General features: G+C 35.5%; 3 protein-coding genes across 6 annotated transcripts; 2 read left to right on the forward strand and 1 right to left on the reverse strand.

Annotated features, from left to right (window-relative positions):
- The first annotated feature begins 298 nt into the window (after window positions 1-298).
- On the forward strand, window positions 299-3040 carry tectb (tectorin beta). The gene is made up of 11 exons (XM_053512245.1): window positions 299-432; window positions 547-621; window positions 738-928; window positions 1134-1285; window positions 1390-1462; window positions 1748-1851; window positions 1955-2038; window positions 2182-2344; window positions 2457-2535; window positions 2618-2650; window positions 2884-3040. Exons 2-11 carry the CDS (start codon window positions 555-557, stop codon window positions 2946-2948), a joined length of 1011 nt encoding a protein of 336 aa, XP_053368220.1. The 5' UTR covers window positions 299-432; window positions 547-554; the 3' UTR covers window positions 2949-3040.
- Window positions 3041-3117: 77 nt separating this feature from the next.
- gucy2g (guanylate cyclase 2g) lies at window positions 3118-15085 on the reverse strand. Its single transcript, XM_053512236.1, has 22 exons — window positions 14720-15085; window positions 14204-14552; window positions 13725-13849; window positions 12945-13124; window positions 12519-12663; window positions 12255-12390; window positions 12064-12167; window positions 11771-11937; window positions 11503-11679; window positions 11332-11415; window positions 11137-11241; window positions 10962-11033; window positions 10646-10814; window positions 9448-9603; window positions 9072-9249; window positions 7164-7304; window positions 6880-7072; window positions 6371-6545; window positions 6177-6275; window positions 3891-3982; window positions 3710-3811; window positions 3118-3535 (listed from the first exon to the last, which is right to left on the reverse strand). Exons 1-22 carry the CDS (start codon window positions 15083-15085, stop codon window positions 3419-3421), a joined length of 3432 nt encoding a protein of 1143 aa, XP_053368211.1. The 3' UTR covers window positions 3118-3418.
- A 1397-nt stretch (window positions 15086-16482) lies between these two features.
- Window positions 16483-25213, forward strand: acsl5 (acyl-CoA synthetase long chain family member 5). Of its 4 annotated transcripts, none has more exons than XM_053512238.1 (22): window positions 16483-16611; window positions 16727-16864; window positions 18482-18647; window positions 18801-18909; window positions 19043-19107; window positions 19214-19315; window positions 19926-20025; window positions 20363-20541; window positions 20640-20672; window positions 20783-20834; window positions 21010-21083; window positions 21205-21282; window positions 21428-21562; window positions 21738-21872; window positions 22029-22124; window positions 22507-22579; window positions 22766-22854; window positions 22947-23063; window positions 23158-23301; window positions 23408-23509; window positions 24341-24412; window positions 24544-25213. In XM_053512238.1, exons 3-22 carry the CDS (start codon window positions 18492-18494, stop codon window positions 24679-24681), a joined length of 2049 nt encoding a protein of 682 aa, XP_053368213.1. In that variant the 5' UTR covers window positions 16483-16611; window positions 16727-16864; window positions 18482-18491; the 3' UTR covers window positions 24682-25213. The 4 variants fall into 4 exon arrangements, with proteins under 4 accessions (XP_053368213.1, XP_053368214.1, XP_053368215.1 ...); XM_053512239.1 differs by having other exon boundaries at window positions 16814-16864; XM_053512240.1 differs by lacking the exons at window positions 16483-16611; window positions 16727-16864 and adding an exon at window positions 18169-18299.
- Window positions 25214-25264: the final 51 nt, after the last annotated feature.

Genomic DNA, 25264 nt, shown 5'->3' on the forward strand with positions numbered 1-25264 from the left:
AAAGGTTAGAAATCAGCGATGATTTCTGTAAACGATGTTTACTAACCAACTTAGATTTAAACTGTTGTCTTTACTCGGAACTATCATGTATTGTATAGGACATATAAAAGGGTGTACAGAAGAAAAGATATGTTAAATGAAGAGAAAATGGTCTCCCCTTGAGAGGTTGTTAATTTAAAAGTCAATGTCTGGCAAGCACAGAAAGCTTTTGTGTTGTGGTTCACAATGGTATCACCAAATGCTCTCACCAGACTGGCAGACAGAGGAATAAAGGGTGATTAATGCCTGCTTGAATGAATATAAAACGGCCCCTGTGGCAGCACAGGTGATGTCTACCTGCACCCTGTGCTCTGGCAGCACTGATTAACACTGCTTGAGATCTTCACAATGTGGTAGGACTCGAGCACAGCTTTCCTCTATGACCCAGCACTGGTAATGATCATTATTTTTTATGTATTTTGATATAGGTAAGCTCAGCTCTAATAATGATTAAAATAAAACATTATGAGAACTCAGAATGCTGTCCTAACACATTTCTCCTTGCAGTGTAGGAAATGGCTTTAGGCGCTGCACTTCTTTTTCTTCTCCCTGCCTCATGGGCTTGTGCTCCACAAAAAGCTGGTAATTATCAAATATGTTGTTGTTGTTACAACAGTTTTTTTTTTATTAGTCAATTTATTAGAACATGTTTGTTTCAATTTGATTCTTGTTGATATTTCTGTTGTTGTGGGTTTCAGATTATGTCATGATTTCCTGTTTCCCAAATGCCATCATCGCAAATGTCCCCGAGTGCCCATATGGGTGGGAAATAGGACAACTGTCTTTGGGTGGCGTGTGTTACACGGGGGTCAATACACCTGGCTTCTATCGCTTTACCATTCCTGATCTCACTCCTAGGAATCTCTCATACTGTGCCACTATGTCTGAGGTATAAACATTTCAATAATTATACAATTCAATAGTGCTCAGCCCGTAAAGCTGCTTAGTTGTGTTGCATGTAATTGTACCTGTACACTGTACATAAAGGTACAAGTATAACTGTACATCAACTCTAATTATTTACGATTTGCATAAACGACCACAAAGCAGGTAATTTTCATTGAAGTGTCAAATCATATCTCTCTTCTGAGCAGTATGTTGGAGGGAAAGACCCAAAGTACATTTTCTACAACTCTGTGGTCTCCAATGATTCATCACTCACAGTGCGGAACCAGCCGGTGAACTACACCTTTAGCTGCACATACAGGGCGGCTTACTTGGTCAACAATGCAGTCTTCAGTCAAAGGTAGACCCTGTTACATTGACTTTCCTTTTAGTAGCTGTAGATATAAGGATTCACTCTGACCCAAAGACTTGCAGCCTCTTTACTAAATCATCTGCTTCTTCCAGAGTGGCAACGGTTTATGTCAACAATGGAAGTTTAGGTTCTTTTAAGTCTCAATTGTCTATGAACGTTTTCACAGTGAGTACTGCGACCTTGCTTATATGTACACGTCATAAAGTGTCCTATTAGAGGAATACTGGTAAAAAGGGTAGTTAATAAGGTCAGCTTTTGGAAATATCATAAAATCTTACATTTTTCAGTTTTCATTTAATACAGGTTTCATGAGCTATAATAGTGATTTTATAACTTAAATTAAAACTTTGTGTATATACAGTATAGGTAAAAATTTACTTCAAGGCCTAGATAAAGTACGAAGAATAAAAAACGGAAACGTAAGGTTACGTTTTTCTGTATGGTCTGTAGAACTCTAAGTTCCTGTATGCAAAAGATGCTCCATATGTGATTGACACTTCAGAAATTGGCTCAGAGGTCTTTATCGGTATTGAAGCAAAAGGACTGAGTAACAGGTATATGATCACAGCATTATAATTTTTTTTATTATACAATATACTATAAAGTCATATGCATAGTTATGATATTAAACACAAATGCCTCAATTTACTTTTACAGATTTAAAGTGGTTATAACAAATTGCTGGGCAACACCTACTCCCTATTCAACAGACAAGAAGAGATGGAGCTTAATTCTCAATAGGTAATGGTGTTGATCATCCACACAATGTTTTATGGTCTAAAAGAATCTATATCTCAATCTATATCTATTACACATCTTTGTCGTTAGTCGCTCGTCAGTTTGCTCTTTGTTTAATTTAACTACTTTGTCTTGCTTGAGTGCAGCTGTTCATCAGATAACACAGTGACCATATTTGAGAACGCCAAAGACAGCCGCTCAATGTTCAAGTTCAATTCATTCCGGTTTCAGCGCCTAGAAAAAGTGTCCACTGTCTGGCTTCACTGCGAGGTTCAAGTGTGTGATGGTGAAAAGCTCTTCTGTCAGCCGGTGAGCAACAAACAGCATGTACACATGGAAATATGTGCTGTTGAAATGTGAAACAGGGACTGCAACCCTACTTTTTATTCTAATGCTGAGACCTTTTTTTTTCCCTGTTAAGACTCCATGTACATCAAGGAGTGCCAAATCTGAACCAGATCCACATGGAGGTGTCTTGACAATGGAGTTTCAAATTAAAGGTAGCAATTACTTTCCATAGTACAAAGGATCACAAATTATTTTGTCTTGACTTACTGTTTTTTGTATTGTGGTTATTTGCAGCACAACATTCTTCCAGTTATACACATCTTGCAGGTATTTTAAGTACTGTAATTTAATTATAATTGCTATTTATTATAATTCTGCACTTTTTTTTTTTTTTGACATTTTCTGTTTATGATTTTGTTATAATTCAGCAAATTATAATGATCAAATCCACCATATATCTGTAGTATGATATAGCATCACATTAAATTTAACTAAAATTTTTAACTACTGTAAGTGTATACTTTTGGAAACTGAAGCAGTGCCTTCTCTCTATTTTACAGGAACATTTCTGAGCATCTTGTGTGTATTTCTGCTGAATGCAGTTTTACGTTATACTAGTTTGTAAAAGATGGTTAGTGTGTGTGGGTATAAAATGTGCCTACTGTTCAAAACACATGTACTCTTATGCACACAGATAGATGCACACAAACACACACACACACAACACACAACACAGATAACACAAGATACACACACACACACACACACACACACACACACACACACACACACACACACACACACACACACAGAACAGCCATACAAGTGTCTCAGGGAGTGCAAGGCACTTTCCTCCTAAACGCTTGCTTGCTAATTTTTTTTCTTTTATTTCATATGAAGCATTAAAATAAAATAAATTAAAAATGTGATATCTTACTAAAATAAAGAAAACGCATTCTGTTCTGGTTTGATTTGATATAACCAGCAAAGACATTCATTTCTGGAGTAAAATTAACAGTGCATTATATGTTTACTTTTCATTTGTCACAAAGTAGTGTAACCTAAAGACATAAAAACAGAGGTAGCTCCCAAAAACTAGATATCAGGAACAGTCAATGAGTAAGCATCAGGTATTTTATCTGCATAGATTTTGTGTGTTCTTTCTTTTTCTTTACTCTCCACATCACTACTGATGTTTGCTTTATGTATCACCTGCAATAAATGTATTAAATAAGAACAGTAAATATTGTCTCACACAATGAGTTGCTGATTTAAAATGTCAGGCAAAGGTCAAGTGCAATGAATACAGTTGACCTATTGCAATTCTCGGTTTAAGTTCACCTACTGTTGTCTACACATTACATAAAAGAAGCCCATTTCTCTTACCTCTGGTTCTGGACTTGGTTTCACGTCATAATGTTGTGGTATGAGAGGGAACTTTAGACCAACTTTATTTTTTAACCAGAATGTCTTCTGAAATCCCTTTCCCTTTTAAAGAAATCAACATAAAATTCCATTTATACATGCAAACTGATAGCAGCTTAAAAAAGTGTTGTCGGCTGTATACCTTCAGCTCGATATCTCCTCTCTCCTCAAGCTCGTAAGAGCCTATCTTCGTGAGAATTTCAGCAGTACTTTGAGATATATGAATCTTCAGTGCTGCAAGAAAATATTAGCCATTAGCCTATATATTTGTTCATTTAAAAGTAATTTTAACATTATCAATCATTTTAGCAAAGGCAGAGAATAATATAATAATTTCATATAAAAATAGCAAACAAACTTAACAGCTTAATGTTACAGGAACATCTAATCTGTAGATCATGGGGTTTAGTGACAACATGTAATTTATTAAAGTCAATCAGGTAATCACCTTACTAAGCCTTTAATTGAAGAGAGATTATAAAGTGCTTCTGGAACATAGTGTACTGGGGAGCTGGGCAATTTTAAGGGTAATACATAATTCCTTATCATCAACACACACCATACACAATCTTATTCATTTTGGAAGTGTGCATTTTAAGTGTTTCATTTCTTTCACCTTTTTCATATAATAATTTTTTTCACTGTATGAAAACATTAAATTCCAAATTGTTTAGTAATGGTTTTATAACACAGGCGGCACGGTGGTGTAGTGGTTAGCACTGTTGCCTTGCACCTCCAGGGTCCGGTTCAATTCCTGGCCAAGCTCAATTCCCAACTTTGTGTGCTTGGAGATTGCATGTTTTCCCCATTACTTGGTGGGTTTCATTGTGTAAACACACATCTGAATGCTCCAGACCAGCAAACTGCCAAAACTTTTACTTTTCCACACCTGCTACTGATCAATTAATCAAAGAATCAAAGAATCAAAAAATAAATAAATAAATAATGGCACAGTAAATAAAAACCTAGCCATAAATAAGCTTTTAGAAACATGTGCTGGTAAGGTTGTAAAATATTCTAACTGATTTTAAACCATTTAAAAATTGTGCTCATATTTATTTTAATAGAAACATAGAACTACACCTCCTGTTGGATCCATATTGGATCCATTATTCATTTGTCCATTAAAACAGTTTTAACACTTTCAGTGTCCATCTAAATGAGCTAGTGAGAACAGCAGAGTTGAACGATGGGGAAGGTGTCTTCTTACATGAGGTGAAAAAATCTAGTTGGCTTCCTTAAACCGCTGTCAAAAATGAACAAATCTAGCACAAATCTGGGACTGTTTTTTTTTTTCATGTTTTTGTTTGTGCAAATACACTAGAAACCATCTGAATGTCCAAAAATGAATAAAAAGTTAATTTTGCATATTAGCTCCACTTTAAATAAAGTTGTGATCACCTTATCTACAAATAGGAGACTTTAAAATAAAAACACATTGAACACAACTGTTTCCCTTTGTTTTACCAACAGAGATAGAACTGTAAAAAGTTCTCCAAGCAGCCTTGAACAACCTACCAGGCAATTTTCTAAAAAAGTGTATTACAGTGTATTTAAGGATTTATATAATTTTATAGTAAAGTGTAAAAGGGTCTTTTTCATTGTGCTCCTAAAAAAAAGTAAAGTAATGATAGAAAGTTTTATGGTAGAAACTTTTTAATGTTGTCACTTGGAATGTGGCTTTGCTTTAAAGACTTTCTTTACATGTCTCTAAGACCTTTGCATAGTACTGCATATAAAGGTAAATTGGGATGATCTGTATGACTTTAATGTATAAATAAAAGAGTAGCAGGTTAGAGCTCATGGCCATGCTTTTATAGATTATTCATGATTTTGTATCATGCAACTGTTTCATGAACCAGATGCTAATTTAATTTTACATTATTACCTACAGTGACATTTGTGCTCATTTTTAACACCTTTGACAAATGGGGGTCAATTCGCTCATAAGCCATAACATTAAAACCACTGTACTATGGGTAGAATTCATTTAGGCTAAGGCAGTGAGATGTTCTGCTGGGAAACCTTGGGTCAGGACATTCTTTTGGATGGTACTTTGACATATAACAACTACCTTAACATTTTTGCAGACCAAGTACACCAAGTCCCTTCATGGCAAAAACTGCACAAATGCCTCAGAAATGGTGTGAGGAACACGATAAAGAGTTTAAAAAGAAGGCTCATAATATCACAGATCTCAATCCAATTGGACAACTGTGGGAAGTGCTGAACAACCAAGTCTGATCCGTGGAGGACCCATCTTGCTGCTTACAGTACTTAAGAAATCTGTTGCTAACCACTTGGTGTCAGATACCACAGCATACCTTCATAGGTTTTGTTAAATGAGAACTTATACAATATTTGGCAGGAGTTTTAATGTTATGGCTGATCTGTGTGTGTTTAATAACCATTTGAATTTGGTGCTTACGCTGACTGCTGCTTTCCATCCTAGAGGCTGTATTCACTGTGTCTCCAAACAAACAGTAGCGGGGCATAGTAGCTCCCACAACACCAGCAACCACTGGACCTGTTGTTAAGCACAATTTTATACTACTATAATATGATACTACTGAAAAAGCACATATAACATGAGGAAAAGGCTATTTAATTAGTGGTTAATACCAGAGTTGATCCCTATCCGTAGAGCCAGCTTCTCATTGGGCAAGTGTCTGATTCTGAACATTTGAATTGCACTGAGGAAATGGAGGGCCATAATTGAGATTTCTTCTGCATGCCTGGTGCCATTGCTTATAGGCAGCCCACTAGCTACCATATATGCATCTCCTATAGTTTCAACCTAAAACAAAGAAATTGAAACTTAATTATAATTATATGTCTTTAACAAATCAGGATACACAAACATGGTGTTATGCTTTTGTATTTTAATTTACACAATACACTATACTGTATACCAAAAGTTATAAAGATGTTGTGTTGAGTTTGTGTTTTTTTTTACTTACTTGCTTTTTTACTTACTCTTCCCTTGTGTAATTTTGTAAACATGCTCAGTATACCAGACCATGCTTAACATATGCGATTGAATCTGTACATTTATGTACCAAGTCTATTATTTATCATCATCATCATCATCAAATTAATATACTGCTACATATTGAAGTTATGTACTGTACCTTATATACATCATAGAGTTTGATGATCTCATCAAACAGGCTGTAGAGGTCATTGAGGAGTGTCACTACTTCCAGGGCTGAACTGATTGAGCACATTGTAGTAAAGCCCACAATGTCAGAGAAAAAAATGGTCACCATATCATAACTCATTGGCTCCACTGCCTTTCCAGACATTAACTGATCTGCTACGTATCTGTGTAGAACATCAGATTATACATATGATTAGTTCGAAAAGATAACGTTTTACCTCCCCAAAGGCAGAACTAAAATATGTTTTATCTTACCTGGGAAGCATACTAGAGAGAAGTTTATCAGCTCGGCTCTTTTCTATAGTGAGCTGATTGGTCCGCTCCTCCACTACTTCCTCTAGGTGATTGGCATATTTTTCTAGCTTGTTTACCATGTTGTCCAAGATATTAGCATCACTTAATATTAGTTGGAACAAAAACACCACATTTAATAATCAACACAACATTTTTTTATATACAAACTAGGCTAAAAAATGTGTAATTTACAAAATTTACAAAAAGATTCTATATGAGGTTAAGGTCGGGTGCACTTGCTGGTCAATCAAGCACAGGAATATCATAGTCCTTAAATCAGGTATTAGCTCTTTTGGGAGTGGGGACAGGTGCTAGGTCCTGCTGGAAAATTAAATCAGCATCTCCATGAAGGTGGTCAGCAGAAGAAAACATGAAGTGATCTTCCTGGTAGATGACTATGCTGAGCTTGGACCTGATAAAACAAAGTGGACCAACACCAGCAGATAACATGGCTCCTCAAACTGCTAATGACTGTGCAAACTTTACACTGGCATTCCAAATGAAATGCACATTTTGCTTTTTTCCCCCTGAGTAACAGTCCAGTCCTTTTTGTCCTTAGCCCAAGTAAGATGCCACTGACATCCTTGGTTCAAGAGTGGCTTGACATAAGGAATGCGACGGTTCTATCCCATGTCCTGCATATGTCTGTAAGTAGTTGCTCTTGAAGTGAATCCAGCTGCAGTCCACTTTTTGTGAATCTCCCCCAGATTTTTGAATGGGCTTTGTTTCACAATTCAAATTCAAATTTTATTTGTCACATACACAGTCATTCACAGTACAATATGCAGTGAAATGCTTACACCACTGCCAGTGACCTTAAAAAATAATAAAAGCTTATACATAAGAAAATAAATATGAATAAAAGAAATACGTTAAGAATAAAATTAACTAGTAAAATATGCTGTACAAAAAAAAAATTATAGTAAAAGAAATACGTTAGAAAATAAGATTAACTAGTGAAATGTACTGTACAAAGTAAAATATACTTTACAAACAGAATATCAATATAAGAACAAATATCAATATAACATATATAGAAATATAGAAAAGAAAATAGAAATAGAAATTTGTCAAAACACAAAATTTCTAAGTTTTGAAATGACTGGGGTATGCAAATATGCATAAAAAGTGACTTGGTAAAGGGTCTTATTTAAAGTGATTTGTGCAGTGGTCCATAGATGAAAATATAAATATGTAGTGCAAAGTGTGCATGAATGTGTCCAAAATGGCCATGAATGCCCAGTCAGTGTTGGATGTTACAAAAAGATGGTATTAGTCCTGTGTTGTGGTTGAGAGACCTTATCGCCTGCGGGAAGAAGCTCCTCCTTAGCCTCTCTGTGTTGGCCTTCAGGGAGCGGAATCGGAGAGGGAGTTCTCTCAAGACTGTGGTTATCCCTGTTGCTGGTCATATTGTTTCCTTCCATTTAACTTTCCAATAATGTACAGAGTGTCAATGATTGTCTTCTAGACAACTGTCAAGTCAGCAGTCTTCCCCAAGATTGCATAGCCTAATTAACCAGGCTTAGAGAACATTCCAGGGCTCAGGAAACTTTTGCAGGTGTTTTACGTTAATTAGCTGATTAGAGTGGGACACCATGAGTCTCCAATATTGAACCTATTCAACTTTGAACAATATTCAAATTTTCTTTGGTACAGAATTTTAGGTTTTCATTAGCTGTAAGCCATATTTATTAAACAGAAATAAATAAACACTTGAAATTTATGAGTCTGTGTGTAATGAATCCATATACTATATGTTTTACTTTTTAAAGTGAATTACTGAAATAAATAAACTTTTCAATATTATTTCAATATTATTTGAATTAACTGAGATACACCTGTATATACAGTATATCACTTGTGTTTTACCTGTCAGGGCTGATTTCTCGCAGCCTTCTCCTAATTGAGGTAAAGGGGGGTCTTTGGTCAGGATTCTCATTCCAGCATGCATTGAGAAGAGTTATCATATCTTTATCACACATCTGGTCAGATAGAGTAGGTCTGAGGGGTTCCCCTGCTAGCGGAACCCTTAGCTGCTTGATGATTTCTGAATATGAAACACATAATATATTGAATTTTCATCAATGAGCATGATTATCATATTATCGGGCTTTAACTCTAAGTAGTCCATTTTTCCAAATTAAGTTATCTGAATGAAAGAGTGCTGCTCATTTATTCCCCTCGATTTTTATGTTTCGTAAAATGTCTCTGTTCTGCAGAATTGTTAATTAAACAAAGAAATTACCTTTTGGCTCCAACTGTACATCATGGTAGGGTCCCACTTCTGTGCTGTAGATTAACTCTCGCATTATTATTGCAAAACTAAACACATCTGCTTTTTGAGTACCGTTGTATGGAAGGTGCACTTCTCTCAAAAGCTCTGGAGCAATCCAGAACAACTCTGCAATGAAATGAAATATTAAAATCAAATAACACTTAAACTGTATAATCTATATATATATATATATATATATATATATATATATATATATATATATATATATATATATATACACTACCATTCAAAAGTTTGAGGTCACTTGCAAATTTTCTTTGTTTTGGTTTAGTGATTTATTTTTTTACATTCTAAGCATGAGTAGCAGACACATCTCACCATTAACTGTTCAAAGGAGATTAATGCATTTTTGGACGCCTTCAGCATTCCTTTTCCACAATGTGGAAAGAAATAAAAATCAGGAACCATCATGGAGTTAGAAAGTGACCCCAAACTTTTGAACGGTAGTGTAAAGTTTGTGGTCACTTTCTAACTCCATGATCGTTGAACAGTTGATATTGAGATGTTTCTGCTACTTATGCTCTGTAAAGACTTCATAACGCCTCTAATCTGAGGTGCTGTTAATTAGTCATTTTTCAGGCTGATAACTCTAAATGAACTTCTCGTCTGCGGCAGAGGTAGATTTTGGTCTCGCCCTCCTGGGATGGTCTTCATGAGAGCCAGTTTCATTATGGTGCTTGACGGATTTTGCAAATGCACTTGACAATACTGTTCTTGCAAGAACTACAGTATTACAGAAAGGCTGACCTCTGCGTCTTAAAATAACAACTAACTGTTGTTTTTGTTGTTGTTACGTAATTACCTAATCCCATATGTGTTATAGTTTTGAAATCCCCAGTATTGTTGTAGAATGTAGAAAATAAATCACTAAACAGAAACAAAGAAATTCGCAAGTAGTATATGTGTGTGTGTGTGTGTGTGTGTGTGTGTGTGTGTCTTAATTGATTTTGTCACCTAGCGTCATTGAGCACCCTTTTCTAGAAACAAGGAATAATTTCATGAATTTATTAATTAATCTACGGTAACTATTTTATTCTGCTAAGAGACATGGTTGATGCATGGTGGATCCTATCCAGGTACAGTCTATCAGGTCTGTCCATTTCACCCAGTTCACTACCATGCCATAGAACCAGGTTACTCAAAGTACCTTCATATTTGGGGTTCTCAAGTGGGACGAGTCTGTGTTTGGTGCCATGTTTAAATTCCCACAGTCCAAAGCCTGAAAGTTTGACCTGCAGTCGGCTGTCCACTAGACACGTGGTTGGCTTTAGATTGCCATGAGACTTCAGACTGCTCCTGTGTAAGTACTCCATACCCTAAACAGATTTAACAACCAGAAATCATATAGTCACAAAATATAATTTAAAAAAGCACATACAGTGTAAAACTGCTTTAAAATAATTTATAAATTGCTTTATATTACACAGAAATATAAACAACACCTGTACTTGATTAACACTTACACTGACAATGTCATAGGCAAAGGATAGTTTAAACATCCAGTCCAGTTCAATTTCATTGTTTCTCAGAATGTCCTAAATTAGGGGGAAACAGACTGGTTAATCAAATTTTCCTATACATTAAATAATTAAGTAATATCAAGCTATATGCTATAAAGCCAATTTAAAAATTAAATACCTTTAGGCTTCCTTTTTTGCAATATTGCATGACTATGCAGACATTACTTGGTTCATTGCAAACTCCAAAAAACTGTACCAAGTTCTCATGTTTAAGCTCCTTCATCTGAAAAATCATTAATCACCAAAACTTTAAACAATATAATATAAATATTTTAATAATTTTAAAATATATCATCATCATGTTTGTTTTTACCACATTGAACTCGTCAATAATCGATGGTTTCTTGATGTCTCGCAGAAGTTGATTGTCCAAGTATTTGATGCTCACATAATTTCCCTTAGACACGATGAATTTGAAAAGGTTAGATCACAATACAGGAATCTGTTGAAAGTGTTATCTGAAAGGTAAAATGGTCCCATTAACCTTTGATGATGAAGTAGACCCTTGGGCCATTTGTACCTGGTACAGACCAACTGTTGCATAGATGGTCGCTTTGCCATTTTTGTCCTTCAGACCAAAGCTGTTAGCAGAAATCATGGTCTGAGAGCCACCACTTCCACTTTTACTAGGAGTTGTATTCAACGATAAAGCTGGCCCTCCCTGAAAACCCAATAACGGAAATGTAAATTGTGTGATCATTAGACTGGTGCGTGTAGTTAATTTTCCATGGAATTTTCACCATGTATCCAACCTTAGGCTCTGTAAGAATAGTGATATCACTGTAGCTGATGAGCCACCAGTTGGAATCATCTAGTTTTGTCTGCAGACGGGTTTTTTGCAGGGTCAGAAGTGTGATCAAGATCACTGCTAGTACTCCAAACAGTGGCATGGCCACCAACAGTGATACCATATATATCTCTACGGAACAGGATACTATGAGTTAGGACACAATCCTTTAGATCTTCATCTATCATTTAATGACATTTTGAATTAAATAATGTAATACATTTTTTTCTTAATTTAATTTAAATAAAATGAGCATACCACTGTTTAGCCATTCACAGAGTTCATTGTCAAAGCCACACTCAGGATTATCTGTTGGTATGTTCCCAGTTGGCCAGATCACCGATGAAAACCTTGATGTTTTTCTACAATAAAATAAACAACAAATAGTTGTTAAACTGTACCATAAATTTTTTCCAGGAGTTTTCAAAATGTAAATTCTTTTGTCTTACTTGATAATTTTTGTATGACTCTCAAAGGTTAAAATGGAGACAAATTTTATGGTGCCTTCATAGAGTTGCAAGTCATATAAAGAATAGTCTGTGTTCCTCTCTCCATAGTCATCAAAGTGAACTAGACCTGAAGCTCCTGTACATAACACCACACGTTAGTTCTTCAGTTTAAATCATAGTGGTTTTCAATACTAAAGTCAATGAAGTCAATATTTGGTGCAGTATCAATCAATTATGTTAGTTTTAATGTGAAAAATAATTTACCATGAAACCTTATGCTGTTTTTGTCTTTGAGCTTCCGAAGAACATCACGCCCATTATGAGGATCCTTTCCATCTTTTAGGGTCTCCTTCAGTGCCATGGCATAAAGCAGGACTGCATCATGTAGGTAGCTTGAATAAGGGCTTACCTTAAAGGCAAATGGGTACATTATGGTTTAAGTACATTATCTTCTAGTGGCAGGTGGTCTAGAGGAAGACCAAAGAGGAGATTTATGGATGTAATGAGAGAGGACATGAAGTTAGTTGGTGTGAGAGAAGAGGATGCAGAAGATAGGTTTATATGGAGGCAGATGATTCGCTGTGGCGACCCCAAGGGAACAGTCGAAAGACATAGAAGAAGGATCCTCTAGTGAAAATGAGGCCTTATATTGAGAAATGTGTGTTTGTGTTTATATGGTGGTCATCTCACTTCTCTGTCTGAAGATAGATTGCTGTGAAAAGGGGCGTCTTTCAACCTCTCGTGTACACGTTCAAAGAAGTCATAATAATCATAACCATCATTAGACTTCTCAGCAAGGACAAACACCATATCAAATGCCTTCAGTAACGTTTGCCGGTTGTCACTCGAGGCAGTTTTCCACAGGTTATCCTATAAAAAAGAAAGAACAATTTGACATGAATGGGCAGCGTTCCCTATTATTACCTGCTTTGCACAAAATTTTGGGCATATGCTGTTCCTACCTCTTTTATTGCGTGGCGGATGTTATTCATACAGTTCATACAGTTCAACAGAAAGTGCAACATGTCTACATGTACTGTATGCAGTGCTAATCTAACAGGTCTGGGAAATAAAACATTAGCTCTAGCTCTATTAGCTTGATTGAACTATATTTTCATAGGATATGATTTTTCAATATTTAAAAAAAATAGGAGATTGTGAACATCTTTAAAAAGCAAAAAGGCACTGTCCGCATATTCTCCTTAACCATACTTTAATACCTATCATATTATTTTCATATACTGTATGGTTACAAAGTACTTTATAGTAATGCAATGGGAGTGTGGAAGATTATGATTAGTGAAAAATGAATGGTCATGCTCTTTAAGAGGTCAAAAGGTAAGTCTCTATTTTATAAATATAATTACTTATATTTAATCTTTAAAAATTAATGTATTTACAAAATCAACTTTAAGCATTGAACAAATAGAGATTTACCTAATTTGACTCTGTCTCTCGCAGTTTACTCACCACATTGCCACTGACCTCAAACTGTTGTACCAGAAGAAAAACATACTCTCCATTCATCAAGCCTTGTCTTTCAGCCTCCATCACCAACTTAGTGGAGTCTTCAGCATTACTCAACACTATAATTACTGCGAAGGAGACAGTTAAGGACATCACCATGTAAATGGTGTTAAAAATATGGTCACAGGTTATAAATGTTTATTACATAGAGTCTGGGCAATGGAACAAAGATATAATAAGCATTTCAAAATGTCAGTCTTGGTATGAGGTGGCAAAATATTATCTTTAAAGTCAGTGTAGTTATCACAGCTGAATATAAATCTCTAAGTTATTCACAGATAACTTGCACACCTATTGATGTGAAAATGGCATTTATGTATTGTAATCATGCACTGTCACACAGAGCAAATTTCACTACACTGTCTGAACCACAACTATTATAAGAGATAGATATTTAGTACTCTTTATAATTTTGATGGTACCTCTTGCCAATTTGGAGATATGCTTCACATTCTTATGAGTGAGCTCCTGGTCACTGACATCAAACTTAATGCTGCTTGTCACTGTTACTCTGCCTTGGAGCTGCTGTTCTACAGACTTAAAGAGTCCATCCACTTTGTCCCAAGTGTTTGCATCTGCACCTCCTCCAATTATACCAACATTTTTCCACCCAAAGAACTCCAGTGTCTTGAGCAGAACCTCTCCTACTCTTTTAAGCGGAGGGACAATTTTAATATAAGTGTCATAAATTTGAGTCTTATCCATTTTGTTTGTCTGCCCAACAAAGCCAAACATTGGGATATTCCAAGTGGATGCAAGAAGTCCAGTGACCTAGGGCATATGAACAGAACATAACAATGAAATATATTTTGGTATTTAATGTGCCCATTGTTATTCTTGAAATCTCTGACAGTGTCATAATGTTGATTACTAATAATCAATAATAATCAATAAATAAGTAGTGTTGAAAATAATATACATTAGAACAAGAAACTTACCTCTGCCTCTTCAGGACAAGGTGGCCCAAATAGGGCTGATATATTTTCTTTCCAAATTTGCTCAATGAAAGCTGAAAGAGAAAGCTTCGCTTTACAGTCGGTGTCCACATAAACAAAGTCAAGGGTATAATTTTCAACAAAGGATGGGTTCGAATTAATTTTATCTATGGCAAGCTGCATAGCAGATCCCAGTTTCAAAGCACTGAATGGATAGGATAAATTCCGAGGAGCCTGGAGTCCTACCAACAGCTTGTTTTGGTTTGTGTGCCTGCAAATGATGGGGTTGATAAAAGTGGAACACAACAAAAAAATCAGGACCCACTGCCTTGCATGCACAGTTACTTTTGAATTTGATGTTCCTGCCATCTTGCCCAAGCAAATCCCTAGTAAATCACTAGAGAAATATCAAGGGGGATTTTAAAGGCTGTGTAGATGACGTAGTGTGCCTTTCTCTTCCTAAGGGAAATTAATTTTAATCAAGCGTCTACGTGTTAGCGCTTTTCAGTGTAAAATTTTTACTGTAGTCAGCAGTGAGGTTTGAGAAGTTGTTTCTAGATTTTGATGTAAAGTACAACAATATATTATAATAAATGATTGCACCATTTGCAATTTTATTATTAAAAAATGAAAAAAATGCACACATTGTGTTCACCTCACTGATAAGGTTAAATGAGAGAGCTAACAAATCCACCTGAATATGGACACCCAGCTATTATTATTATTATTATTATTATTATTATTATTATTATTATTATTTTAAATATCACTAGCACTCAGATCAATCAGAATCTGTACTTGATTGACTGTGTATTTCATGTACAGTATGTCTGATCACCTACTTGATCGGAAATAATGCCTGTTAACAGAACAATTAGTGGAAGCTGCTTATCATCCTTTGTGAATAAACTAGTTGGCAAATACATTCTGACCTCTGACCTTGACCTTGGTATTTAAGACGATTACATCCGTCATAGATTCACAGAAGTGAATACTATTTATATTTATATTTACCACTGTACTTGAGCCTAACATATTTACCACATCTGTATCTTCTCTGGATAATCCCATCTGCTAAATGCTGCAAATGCAATTGTAAATAAAACAGAAAGTTTATACTTCTCTCTGCGTTGTTCATCACTTTTTGTCATTAACAGTGCGTATAAATAAAATGTATGCCATTCCTAAAAATATGTTATGACCCTTTAGGTGACTTATGTTATGTTCTTTATGTTTTCTCCACCATCTAACCTGCTTGACATACTGTTTGACTCAGAATTCACTTCATAATGAGCAATTTGGATACAGATCTTAAGACCATGTTTGGAACCTGTGTGCAGTCGTCTCAACTTTGACCTTTTATAAACAGCAGAGAACAACACTACATCCTGTGGCAATATCAGAAATATAGTCCATGACAATTAACACTCCTTTTAATTTTTATCTGAATTTTATCAGTCATAGATTACAAATCGTTCAAAGGTACTTGCACTATCTGCTCCTTTCGTCTTCATTACCTTCACGTCAAAGTTCATGCTGAGCTGCTGGGGATGAAGAGGTAAGATAATGATGCTGAGAGAGAGAGAAAGTGGGAAAGTGTGATAAAGGTCATGCCACACCTGACTGTAGCTGAAACGTGATAATGATGTTTGATGAGTGCCGGGATGGCTCAGGTGCTGCTTTCTTGTTAGCAGCTCTTTCTAACTCTGCTGACTACTTTTTCAGTATAGCTGTAAATTGTCTGCTGAATCATCTTACACACAGGGATGTGAGACACCTGTATGGTGCATCACACGTCTTTTGCATGATTAGATTTGAGTGGATGTTAATGCAGATGTAAATAAGTTTCTTTTAATTGTACTGGGAGAAATTAAAGAGCATCTCAATTTAAAGAGGTATGTTGAATGTTTATTGCTTTACTGAAACACTAAACATCTATGATAATGTCTATATTTTTTAATCAGGAGATAGATAGCAGCCATGGTTCAAAGGTCACTTGTGTGCTTTTAGATCTTTTATTGGACGTGTGCACATGCTTGCTTCAGTCTTCCTGTATTTCTTGCTGCTTACTGAGGAAGGTTTTTCTGTTGGATCTAGTTTCTAGCATCAATACCTGAACAACATCGCAGACTCCTGCAGGAGACACAGGTACTAAATGTAGCATAGACCTGAAAATACAAGATATTCATAAAATACATCATTCTAATTTATTTTCTTAAGACAGAGATTATATTTAATAGTATGTATCTAGTAGATAGATAGATAGATAGATAGATAGATAGATAGATAGATAGATAGATACTATTTTAAATATTATATTACATATAAATGTTATATTAATATATTATATTATAATATAATAATAATAATCCTTAATATTATTATTATTATTATTATTATTATTATTATTATTATAGCTTAATGTCCATATTCAAGTAAATTTGTTAGCTCTCTGATTTAACCTTATCAGTGAGGTGAACACAATGTGTGCATTTTTTCATATATTATTAATAACCTTGCATGGGGTAAACTTGCATAATCAGTTATTATAATATATTGTACTTTGGCCATTACCTTAATTTTTTTCATTTTTTTTTATTTTGTCCATTCATAAACAATGAAGAAATATTGGGCATGACAAAAATTTATGAAATCCAGAAATCTCAAATCTTCTAAAACTCAAGTTGTTCAAGTCAGTGCTTCTTCATCCTGCTTCTTGAATAATCATGCGTTATAATTTAAAGCTTTTCACAGTACCCGGTATTCTGGCTCACCATTCACGAGTTCTTAGATGAAGTAGATTAGAATGGATTAGAGCACAGAGAATTTCTTTAGGACCTTTTTAACTTGGGCATAGGTTTATTTAGGCTAAGTGTGCATTAAAATGCTATATGATATTGCATTAGATGTAGTAATTTTAGTGCATTGTTTTGAGCATTTTATTGTGTTTACCTTTGTGTTCCTTATTGGTACTGAAATAGTAAAATAACTAGAACGTAGTTGGGTAGTTAAGGGCGTTTAGCCTAATAATGGGGTCCAGAACTGGCTCGCCTTCAATTAGGTCAGAATGAAGCAGCCAGGCTGCTTAGCTAGCACCAGGAAGGAGGATCATAACACTCCAGTTTTACCTTCCCATTATGTCTCCCAGAATCCAGTTTAAGGTTCTTTTATTTTTTTTTAAAGTTCGTAATTTGATAATCCCTTCCTACATTGTGGATAAGCTCATTGTGAACTTTTTTGGGGATTATAAGTCAATTATGTTTCATCTATTAGGCTTTATTGTTTACTCACTCACTCACTCTCTCACTCATCTTCTATACCGCTTTATCCTGTATTCAGGGTCGCAGGGACCTGGAGCCTGTCCCAGGAGACTTAGGGCACGAGGCAGGATACACCCTGGACAGGGTGCCAATCTATCCACAGGGCACACACACACACACACACACACACACACACACTCACTCACACACTACGGGCAATTTGGGAACGCCAGTGAGCCTAATCTGCAGGTTTTGGGACTGTGGGAGGAAAGCGGAGTACCTGGATAAAACCCACCAAGCACAGGGAGAACATGCAAACTCAGGTCAACAGAGACAGGAGTTGCACAGAGACTGTGCTAACCACTACACCACCGTGTCGCAGCTTTATTGTTTAATCCCTTAAAATCAAAATGTATTGTATCAACCTGTGCAATATTCAGTCATTATATATTATCCAGTAGCTTATGTGAGTTTTAATGTGATTTTTTTCTTCTTCCGCAAACAGGTCTGACAGCATGCAGTTCTTATTTGAGTTTCTATTCTCTCCACTGCCCACCTCAGCACTGGTGTTCTTGTTTGGGCTTGGTACAGTCGCTCTGACTTATCTCAACACCAGGCCCAAGCCCCTGCAACCCCCTGTCGATCTGAATAGACAAACTGTGGGCATTGCGGTAAGAGCCTGCTACCTGCAATATACAGAATGGTCAAACATTATGCATACATTTATTTATACGGGCGAGAGATTTTCACATGGCAATAATGAATGATACTGGAGATTGTAATAGAGTTTGTAAACACTTCAACCACTCAATAATGATTTGCAGGGTGGAGCCAGGAAGAATGCAATTCTAAAAGATGACAACCTAATATCCTATTTACATGAGGATGCTAAGACTCTTTATGAGGTCTTTCAAAGGGGAATACATGCCTCAGGTAAGATGCATCCAAATGCATTTCCTAGTAACTAGCAGAAGTAAAAGTTTAGTTCTTTCATAAATGCTGGACACTCTCCACAATCTGGAGACTGTCTTACCGCTACTCATTCTTATTTATAATATATTTGCAGGAAATGGACCTTGTTTGGGGTACAGAAAGCCTGGGAAGCCGTACCAATGGCTAAAATACAAACAGGTACTCTATTAGGCAATATACAGTATTTAAGCTAAAGTTTCTCAAATATTAAGGGAGCATAATGTGAGAACATTTGCATTTCGGCAGTACTCTTTGGTTTCTGCAGGTTTCAGATAGGGCTGAGTACTTGGGATCTGGACTTCTCCACAGAGGACTGGAGCCCTCGACAAAATCATTTATTGGCATCTTTGCTCAAAATCGACCAGAGGTGATATTCTAACTGCGAATGATATAACTGATATTCTTTTTAACTGGTTAATAAACATCATTTCATAAAGTTTTTTTTTCAAAATATTTTAGTTTAGAATTTAAATCTTTGTCTATGTACAGTATTTTTTGTATATTGCTCACTGATCTCTTATCAGTCATCAGTCTTATTAGTTATCTTTTTTTCTATGCTATTTTAACTTTATCTATGTTATTATAAAGTTTGGTATTTAAACACACTCTCCTGTTCTGTATATTAATATAGGAGAAAATGGAAAAACAATTTTACTCAATACTCACTATTAATAGTCAGTTTAGAATTATTTAGTAAGACAATATCTTTCCTCTTATGTCATAAGACCTTTGTTATTCTAATGACTCTTGGTAACATAAAAGAAATTAATAATTGTTCTTAGGCCATTATTATATGTGAGGTATGAGGTAATAGATTTTATGGGAAATGCGTTAGAATGACTGTGTTAATTGCCCTTATACCAGAGATACAATAGATAAATGCTGGAGTGTGTAAGGTTCTTTGGCAATTCATTAATTATTATCAATTGAATTTAATCAAATACATTTTTAAACCAATATCTGTTTCTTTTATTTAGTGGATTATCTCTGAGCTGGCCTGCTACACATATTCAATGGTGGCAGTTCCTCTGTACGACACGCTTGGACCTGAGGCACTTGTCTTCATCATTAACAGAGGTAATTATGCCTGCTTACCTCTTAGCTTCATTAGAGGTGTTCACTGGCACAGGTAACACCTAACTGGGTTCCCTTGAGTCTTACTGAAACCATGATCCTGGAATTATTTAAGATTAAAGATTCAATTTTCCACATCCCACTCCCTGAATGTTTTTCCATAAGTATAGCTGCTTTATATTAAAAAAAATATATATATTACTAAGGCACAGGTAACAACTGTTGAAGTGTATATCAATTTGTGGGCCCCTCTGTATATATAATTATAGATTTTTCAATTTACGCTGGAAATTAGATGGAGATCCTAACTGCCATCTACTGTACTTTTTGTCCTTTACAGCCAATATATCTATTGTACTTTGTGACAAGCAGGACAAAATGGAAATACTTCTCGCTAACTGTGAAAAAGGTCTTACGCCTGTCCTCAAAACTATCATTGTTATGGACCCATTTGATGCTGCTGTGACAGAACGAGCATCCAAGTGTACAGTGGAAATCTTAAGTCTGAAGGATGTTGAGGTAATCTCCAAAAGCACATTCATTAATATGGTGCCACTGTCTCATATGTTTATGACAATTGTTCACAAATTACCTTTAAATATATTTTTGCACTTTAGGCTCTGGGAAAAGATCATCTTCGAAAGCCAATTGTAAGTTATTTAGTTGATAATTATGATTTTGTAAGCAATTAAAAAACAAAACAAATATTAAACAGACAAATATTTCAGAAAAATATTGTCTGTTCATTTTCTGTTTCCAGCCACCAAAGCCTGAAGACTTGAGTATTGTGTGCTTTACCAGTGGGACTACTGGTGGGTCTTTGTTGTGATGATATCATTGATAAATATCATAATTATATAAATGCCATTGTTTTCACTTTAAAGTGCTGGTGTTGCAACATTTCTGTATGTGGGTTTAATTAGCTGTAAAACATTATACATATTGTACAGCTGCAATACAGTTGGTGCTCATTCTTTTTTTTTTCAGGTGATCCAAAAGGAGCCATGTTATCCCATGAAAATGTAGTGGCAGATTCTGCTAGCTTTGTTAAAAGCTTTGAGGTAATGGATATCACTGTGGGATGCACAGTGCATGGGATTTGCATGTGTTGTATCAGTACTATTCGGCCAATGGATGATGTTTTTTATTTTAATAATAATAATCGATTCATATTTACATTAGAGTGCCTTCACACCACTTCCCGCTGATGTGTTGATCTCGTTCCTGCCGCTGGCTCACATGTTTGAAAGAGTGGTGCAAGTAGGTGTTTCTTTGGTAGCATTTTATATATATAATGTATGATGACATTGTTATAAAAATTCTATTTGTAGAACCCATGTTTGCCCTATAGTACCTACGGTGAGCTTATGCTAAACTTAGTGTTGTGTTTGTGTATATCTGCTAGACAGTGATCTATGGTGCGGGTGGAAGGGTAGGCTTCTTCCAAGGAGACATCAAACTGCTTCCTGATGACATGAAAACCCTAAAGCCCACAGTTTTCCCAGTCGTTCCACGCCTTCTAAATCGTGTATATGACAAGGTATTGTACGATTATTTTGTCCACCCTTTCTCTGACAAGGTCTCTGTATGAAATGTGCTTTATGTTATTCCTGATGATATGGATATGAGATCTTGTCTAGTAAAAGACCCTGAAATGCGCTTTTGTACTACACAGACATTTCTTTGTTAAGCCGACCTTCCCAACATTCTTTCAGATTCAAAGTGGGGCCCAGACTCCATTCAAGAAATGGCTCCTGAACTTTGCTGTTCAAAGAAAACACGCAGAGGTGAAGAAGGGCATCATCAGAAACAACAGCATATGGGACAGGTTTATCTTCCACAAAGTGCAGGTATCCTTATCAGACACAAACCTACAACTGCCCACAGTATTTCTCTGACAGCACTATTTCTGTCAGAGAAAAACACCTGAGAAGAATGCATTGAGATGGTAATGAAACCAGCCACCAATCTTGATCTTGACTGCTTGTATGTGTCTTTGGCCCCAGGAATCTCTTGGGGGATCTGTGCGGGTGATGGTGACAGGTGCTGCTCCCATTTCACCTAGTGTGCTCAGCTTCCTTAGAGCATGCCTCGGTTGCCAGGTGAAAAATCTTCCACGGTCTCATTATTTCCTCATGGCTGTCACACAAAGGATTTTACAAACCTGTCACTAAGTTAAAACTATATACTTACTTACTTCATTTTTATTTGTAACTTTCTACTTATTAAGTACTACAAAACAAGTATTAACTCTGAAACTAATAGCAGAAAATAATATGGAGTGTTGAGAATATACAGTAGGTTTATACATGCCTATTGCTCTTATGTTGAAGTTAAGGTGAATAATTATTTATGAAGGTCTACAGTGCCTTAGGTTAGTAGCAGTGACTCTTTCATTGAGATTAGGGGTAACATAGGACATCTGTGTATGCATACTTATCTCAATGACCCAGAGCTGACCTGTGTCTTTGACCTGATTTCCAGATATTTGAGGCATATGGCCAAACTGAGTGCACAGCTGGCTGCACCATCTCCCTGCCTGGAGACTGGACTGCTGGTATGTTTCCATAATCAAATCATCTTACTTCAATAACCATTTCACTGCATCTCATACTGTGTATGGTTGTGTACATGAAAAAAAAAATTCTATTCGAATTTATTAAACAGCAAAATATGCATGCTTGATATACTTAAATTGACTAAAATGTATTATCTTTACCATTCAGTATGCGTTTGTGTTTAGGGCATGTTGGAGTACCTGTTCCATGTAATGTGGTCAAGCTAGTTGATGTTGAGGAAATGAATTATTTAGCATCTAATAATGAAGGAGAGGTAAAATCTTCTTCTCAACAAGCATAATTATAAATGAACATGATTTATAATTGTTGGTCTTTACACTGTATCTACAATTATTTGTTTCTTAGGTTTGTATAAAAGGAAAGAACGTGTTCTGTGGATACTTGGGTGATCCAGAGAGGACAGCTGAGGCCCTCGACCAAGATGGATGGCTACATACTGGAGACATTGGCAAATGGCTTCCGGTGGGATTCCTTTCATGACACTGAATTATTCATTTCTCCGAGAAAATGGTTAAATTAATATATGATACTGTATTCTTTACTGATAATTTACTAGAATGGAGTTTTGAAGATCATTGACAGAAAGAAAAACATTTTCAAACTGGCACAAGGAGAGTACATTGCTCCTGAAAAGATTGAGAATGTTTACATTCGATGTCCTTCAGTTGCTCAAGTATTTGTTCATGGGGACAGTTTGCAGGTAACCAGTACCTCTTTAATCCCACATATCAAAAATCTGTTATTTTAATAATATTCCGTGAACATTTAATTAGTTTAACTTAATTCATTTTTTCTTCTATTTTCAGTCCTGCTTAGTGGGTATTGTGGTACCAGATGCTGAGATACTGCCTAGTTTGGCTGAGAAGCTTGGAGTAAAGGGTTCAATGGAAGAATTGTGTAAAAACCAGGTCGGTATAATGTCATAAACTACTGTGCAAAAGCCTGGAGGCAGCCCTCATTTCTTTCGATCACTAGACTTCACAGAATCACTAGACTTCAATGACAAATAGCAGTTTATTGTAGCTGCACTACTGAACCGCCCTTTCTGACAGGTTTATGAAAGAAGTCTGATTCAAATGTAGCTACAACAATTTACTCTTCGACCTTAAGCTGTTATCTCAACAGCTGCACTTTCAACCTTTTTAAGAGGCCAGTGTTTTAGAAAACACAAAGTCCAATACATTCAGTGGATTAGTTCACTACATATAAAAGGCTGTGTTTATTGGTTAATACTGTATATTGGGGCAGTTTGCTATCTTTTCAAGTGATAGAAAGACTCAAATTTCTATTACAGAAATAATAATGAATAACAAAATTCATTTTATAATTATTATAAGGTAATGACACTGGAATTAAATTTGATTGCCAACATAGACACTTTCATACAGGCAGCTACGCTGTAGGTAAAGAAACTTAACTGTTACTAACACAGTGCCCGCTAGCTTACATAGCTGTTTATTCACAAAATAACATTCCAGTTGCTGAGAATTAAGTAAGTCAAACTCACATTATTGAGAAATGCTTGCTTTGCAGTATAGTAAATGCATTATGTTTTGGGCTGTGTAGAAATGGCACTTGTACATATAACTAGCCTCTCACTTCATATACGTACCACAAAATTATTTTGTTAAATTAAAGCTATGGACAAACAATACATTAATTATAACAATAGCATCTGTTGGCTGCAGTTTTACTATCATCATACAAAAATCATCAGCCCATGTTTTATTCTTTTATAGCAAATTAAGAAGGCCATCCTCTCTGACCTTGTAAAGATGGGCCGTGAAGCAGGTCTCAAATCTTTTGAACAAGTGAGTGGTATTTTAAAATATGAAAGAGATGAGTAGAGTCATTAAACTATATTTTTAATTTTTTAACATTGTTGCTATGCATTTTTCATAATTTTGCTAATATTGCTGATTTTTTTTTATTTATCACTAAGGTAAAAGACCTGCATCTCCACCCTGAGCAGTTCACTATAGAGAATGGTCTTCTTACGCCAACACTTAAAGCTAAAAGAGCTGACCTTTGCAAGTTCTTCAAACAGGAGATTGAAAATCTTTATGCTAAACTGCAGTGATGCATCAACAAAGGCTATATAGATTACATTCCTGTGACTTAAAAAACAACTCCAAAGGAATGTAAACCATCAAGCTTAGAGCACAAGGTATAGAGATACAGTATTGGTTTTATATCAAAGCTAAATTTGCTTGTCTGTGTCCATTAAGCCTTGTTTTTGCTCGAACGTACAGTACATGTTAATGTGAAAACTCCATTGTCTACATAATCTCCATACACTGTAACTGTAATGTTTGTGAGATTTCCCTGGAACATAATTTCAAAGCAGTTCCTGAACCCTATAATGGAACTAAAAAGTAGTTCATCTGAGCTCAGTTGTAACAGGATTTTGTTATTAGATATAAGGAAATGCATTTATAACACAAATACAAATTTTTGCCATATTTTAAAATATATTTAAAGACACAGGAATTTCTTAATAAATTTGTTCTATGTTTATCTAACTTTTGAAATTCTAAAATTAAATTTTAATTGTTGTGTTACCATAGTTTTAACAAAGATGAACAGGAAAATGCAGTTTTTTATGTACTCATAAAAATATTGAAAATGCGAAATGCACTGAAAAGTGAAATTTTGAATAAATT

Source organism: Clarias gariepinus, chromosome 14, assembly GCF_024256425.1.
Source record: "Clarias gariepinus isolate MV-2021 ecotype Netherlands chromosome 14, CGAR_prim_01v2, whole genome shotgun sequence".
In the NCBI taxonomy this organism is placed as follows: Eukaryota; Metazoa; Chordata; class Actinopteri; order Siluriformes; family Clariidae; genus Clarias; species Clarias gariepinus.

Bases quoted from the DNA above. Each gene is read 5' to 3' on its own strand.
- gucy2g (XM_053512236.1), bottom strand. From the start codon at position 15,085: ATGGCAGGAACATCAAATTCAAAAGTAACTGTGCATGCAAGGCAGTGG. The intron at 13,125-13,724 runs GTGAGTAAACTG...TCTTTTTTATAG, and splicing joins TTGAGGTCAGTGGCAATGTG to GATAACCTGTGGAAAACTGC. The intron at 10,815-10,961 runs GTAAGTGTTAAT...AAATCTGTTTAG, and splicing joins TTGCCTATGACATTGTCAGT to GGTATGGAGTACTTACACAG.
- acsl5 (XM_053512237.1), top strand. The intron at 22,125-22,506 runs GTGAAAAATCTT...CCTGATTTCCAG, and splicing joins GAGCATGCCTCGGTTGCCAG to ATATTTGAGGCATATGGCCA. The intron at 23,064-23,157 runs GTGGGATTCCTT...ATAATTTACTAG, and splicing joins ACATTGGCAAATGGCTTCCG to AATGGAGTTTTGAAGATCAT.
- tectb (XM_053512245.1), top strand. From the start codon at position 555: ATGGCTTTAGGCGCTGCACTTCTTTTTCTTCTCCCTGCCTCATGGGCT. The intron at 1,852-1,954 runs GTATATGATCAC...TTACTTTTACAG, and splicing joins GCAAAAGGACTGAGTAACAG to ATTTAAAGTGGTTATAACAA. The intron at 2,039-2,181 runs GTAATGGTGTTG...GCTTGAGTGCAG, and splicing joins TGGAGCTTAATTCTCAATAG to CTGTTCATCAGATAACACAG.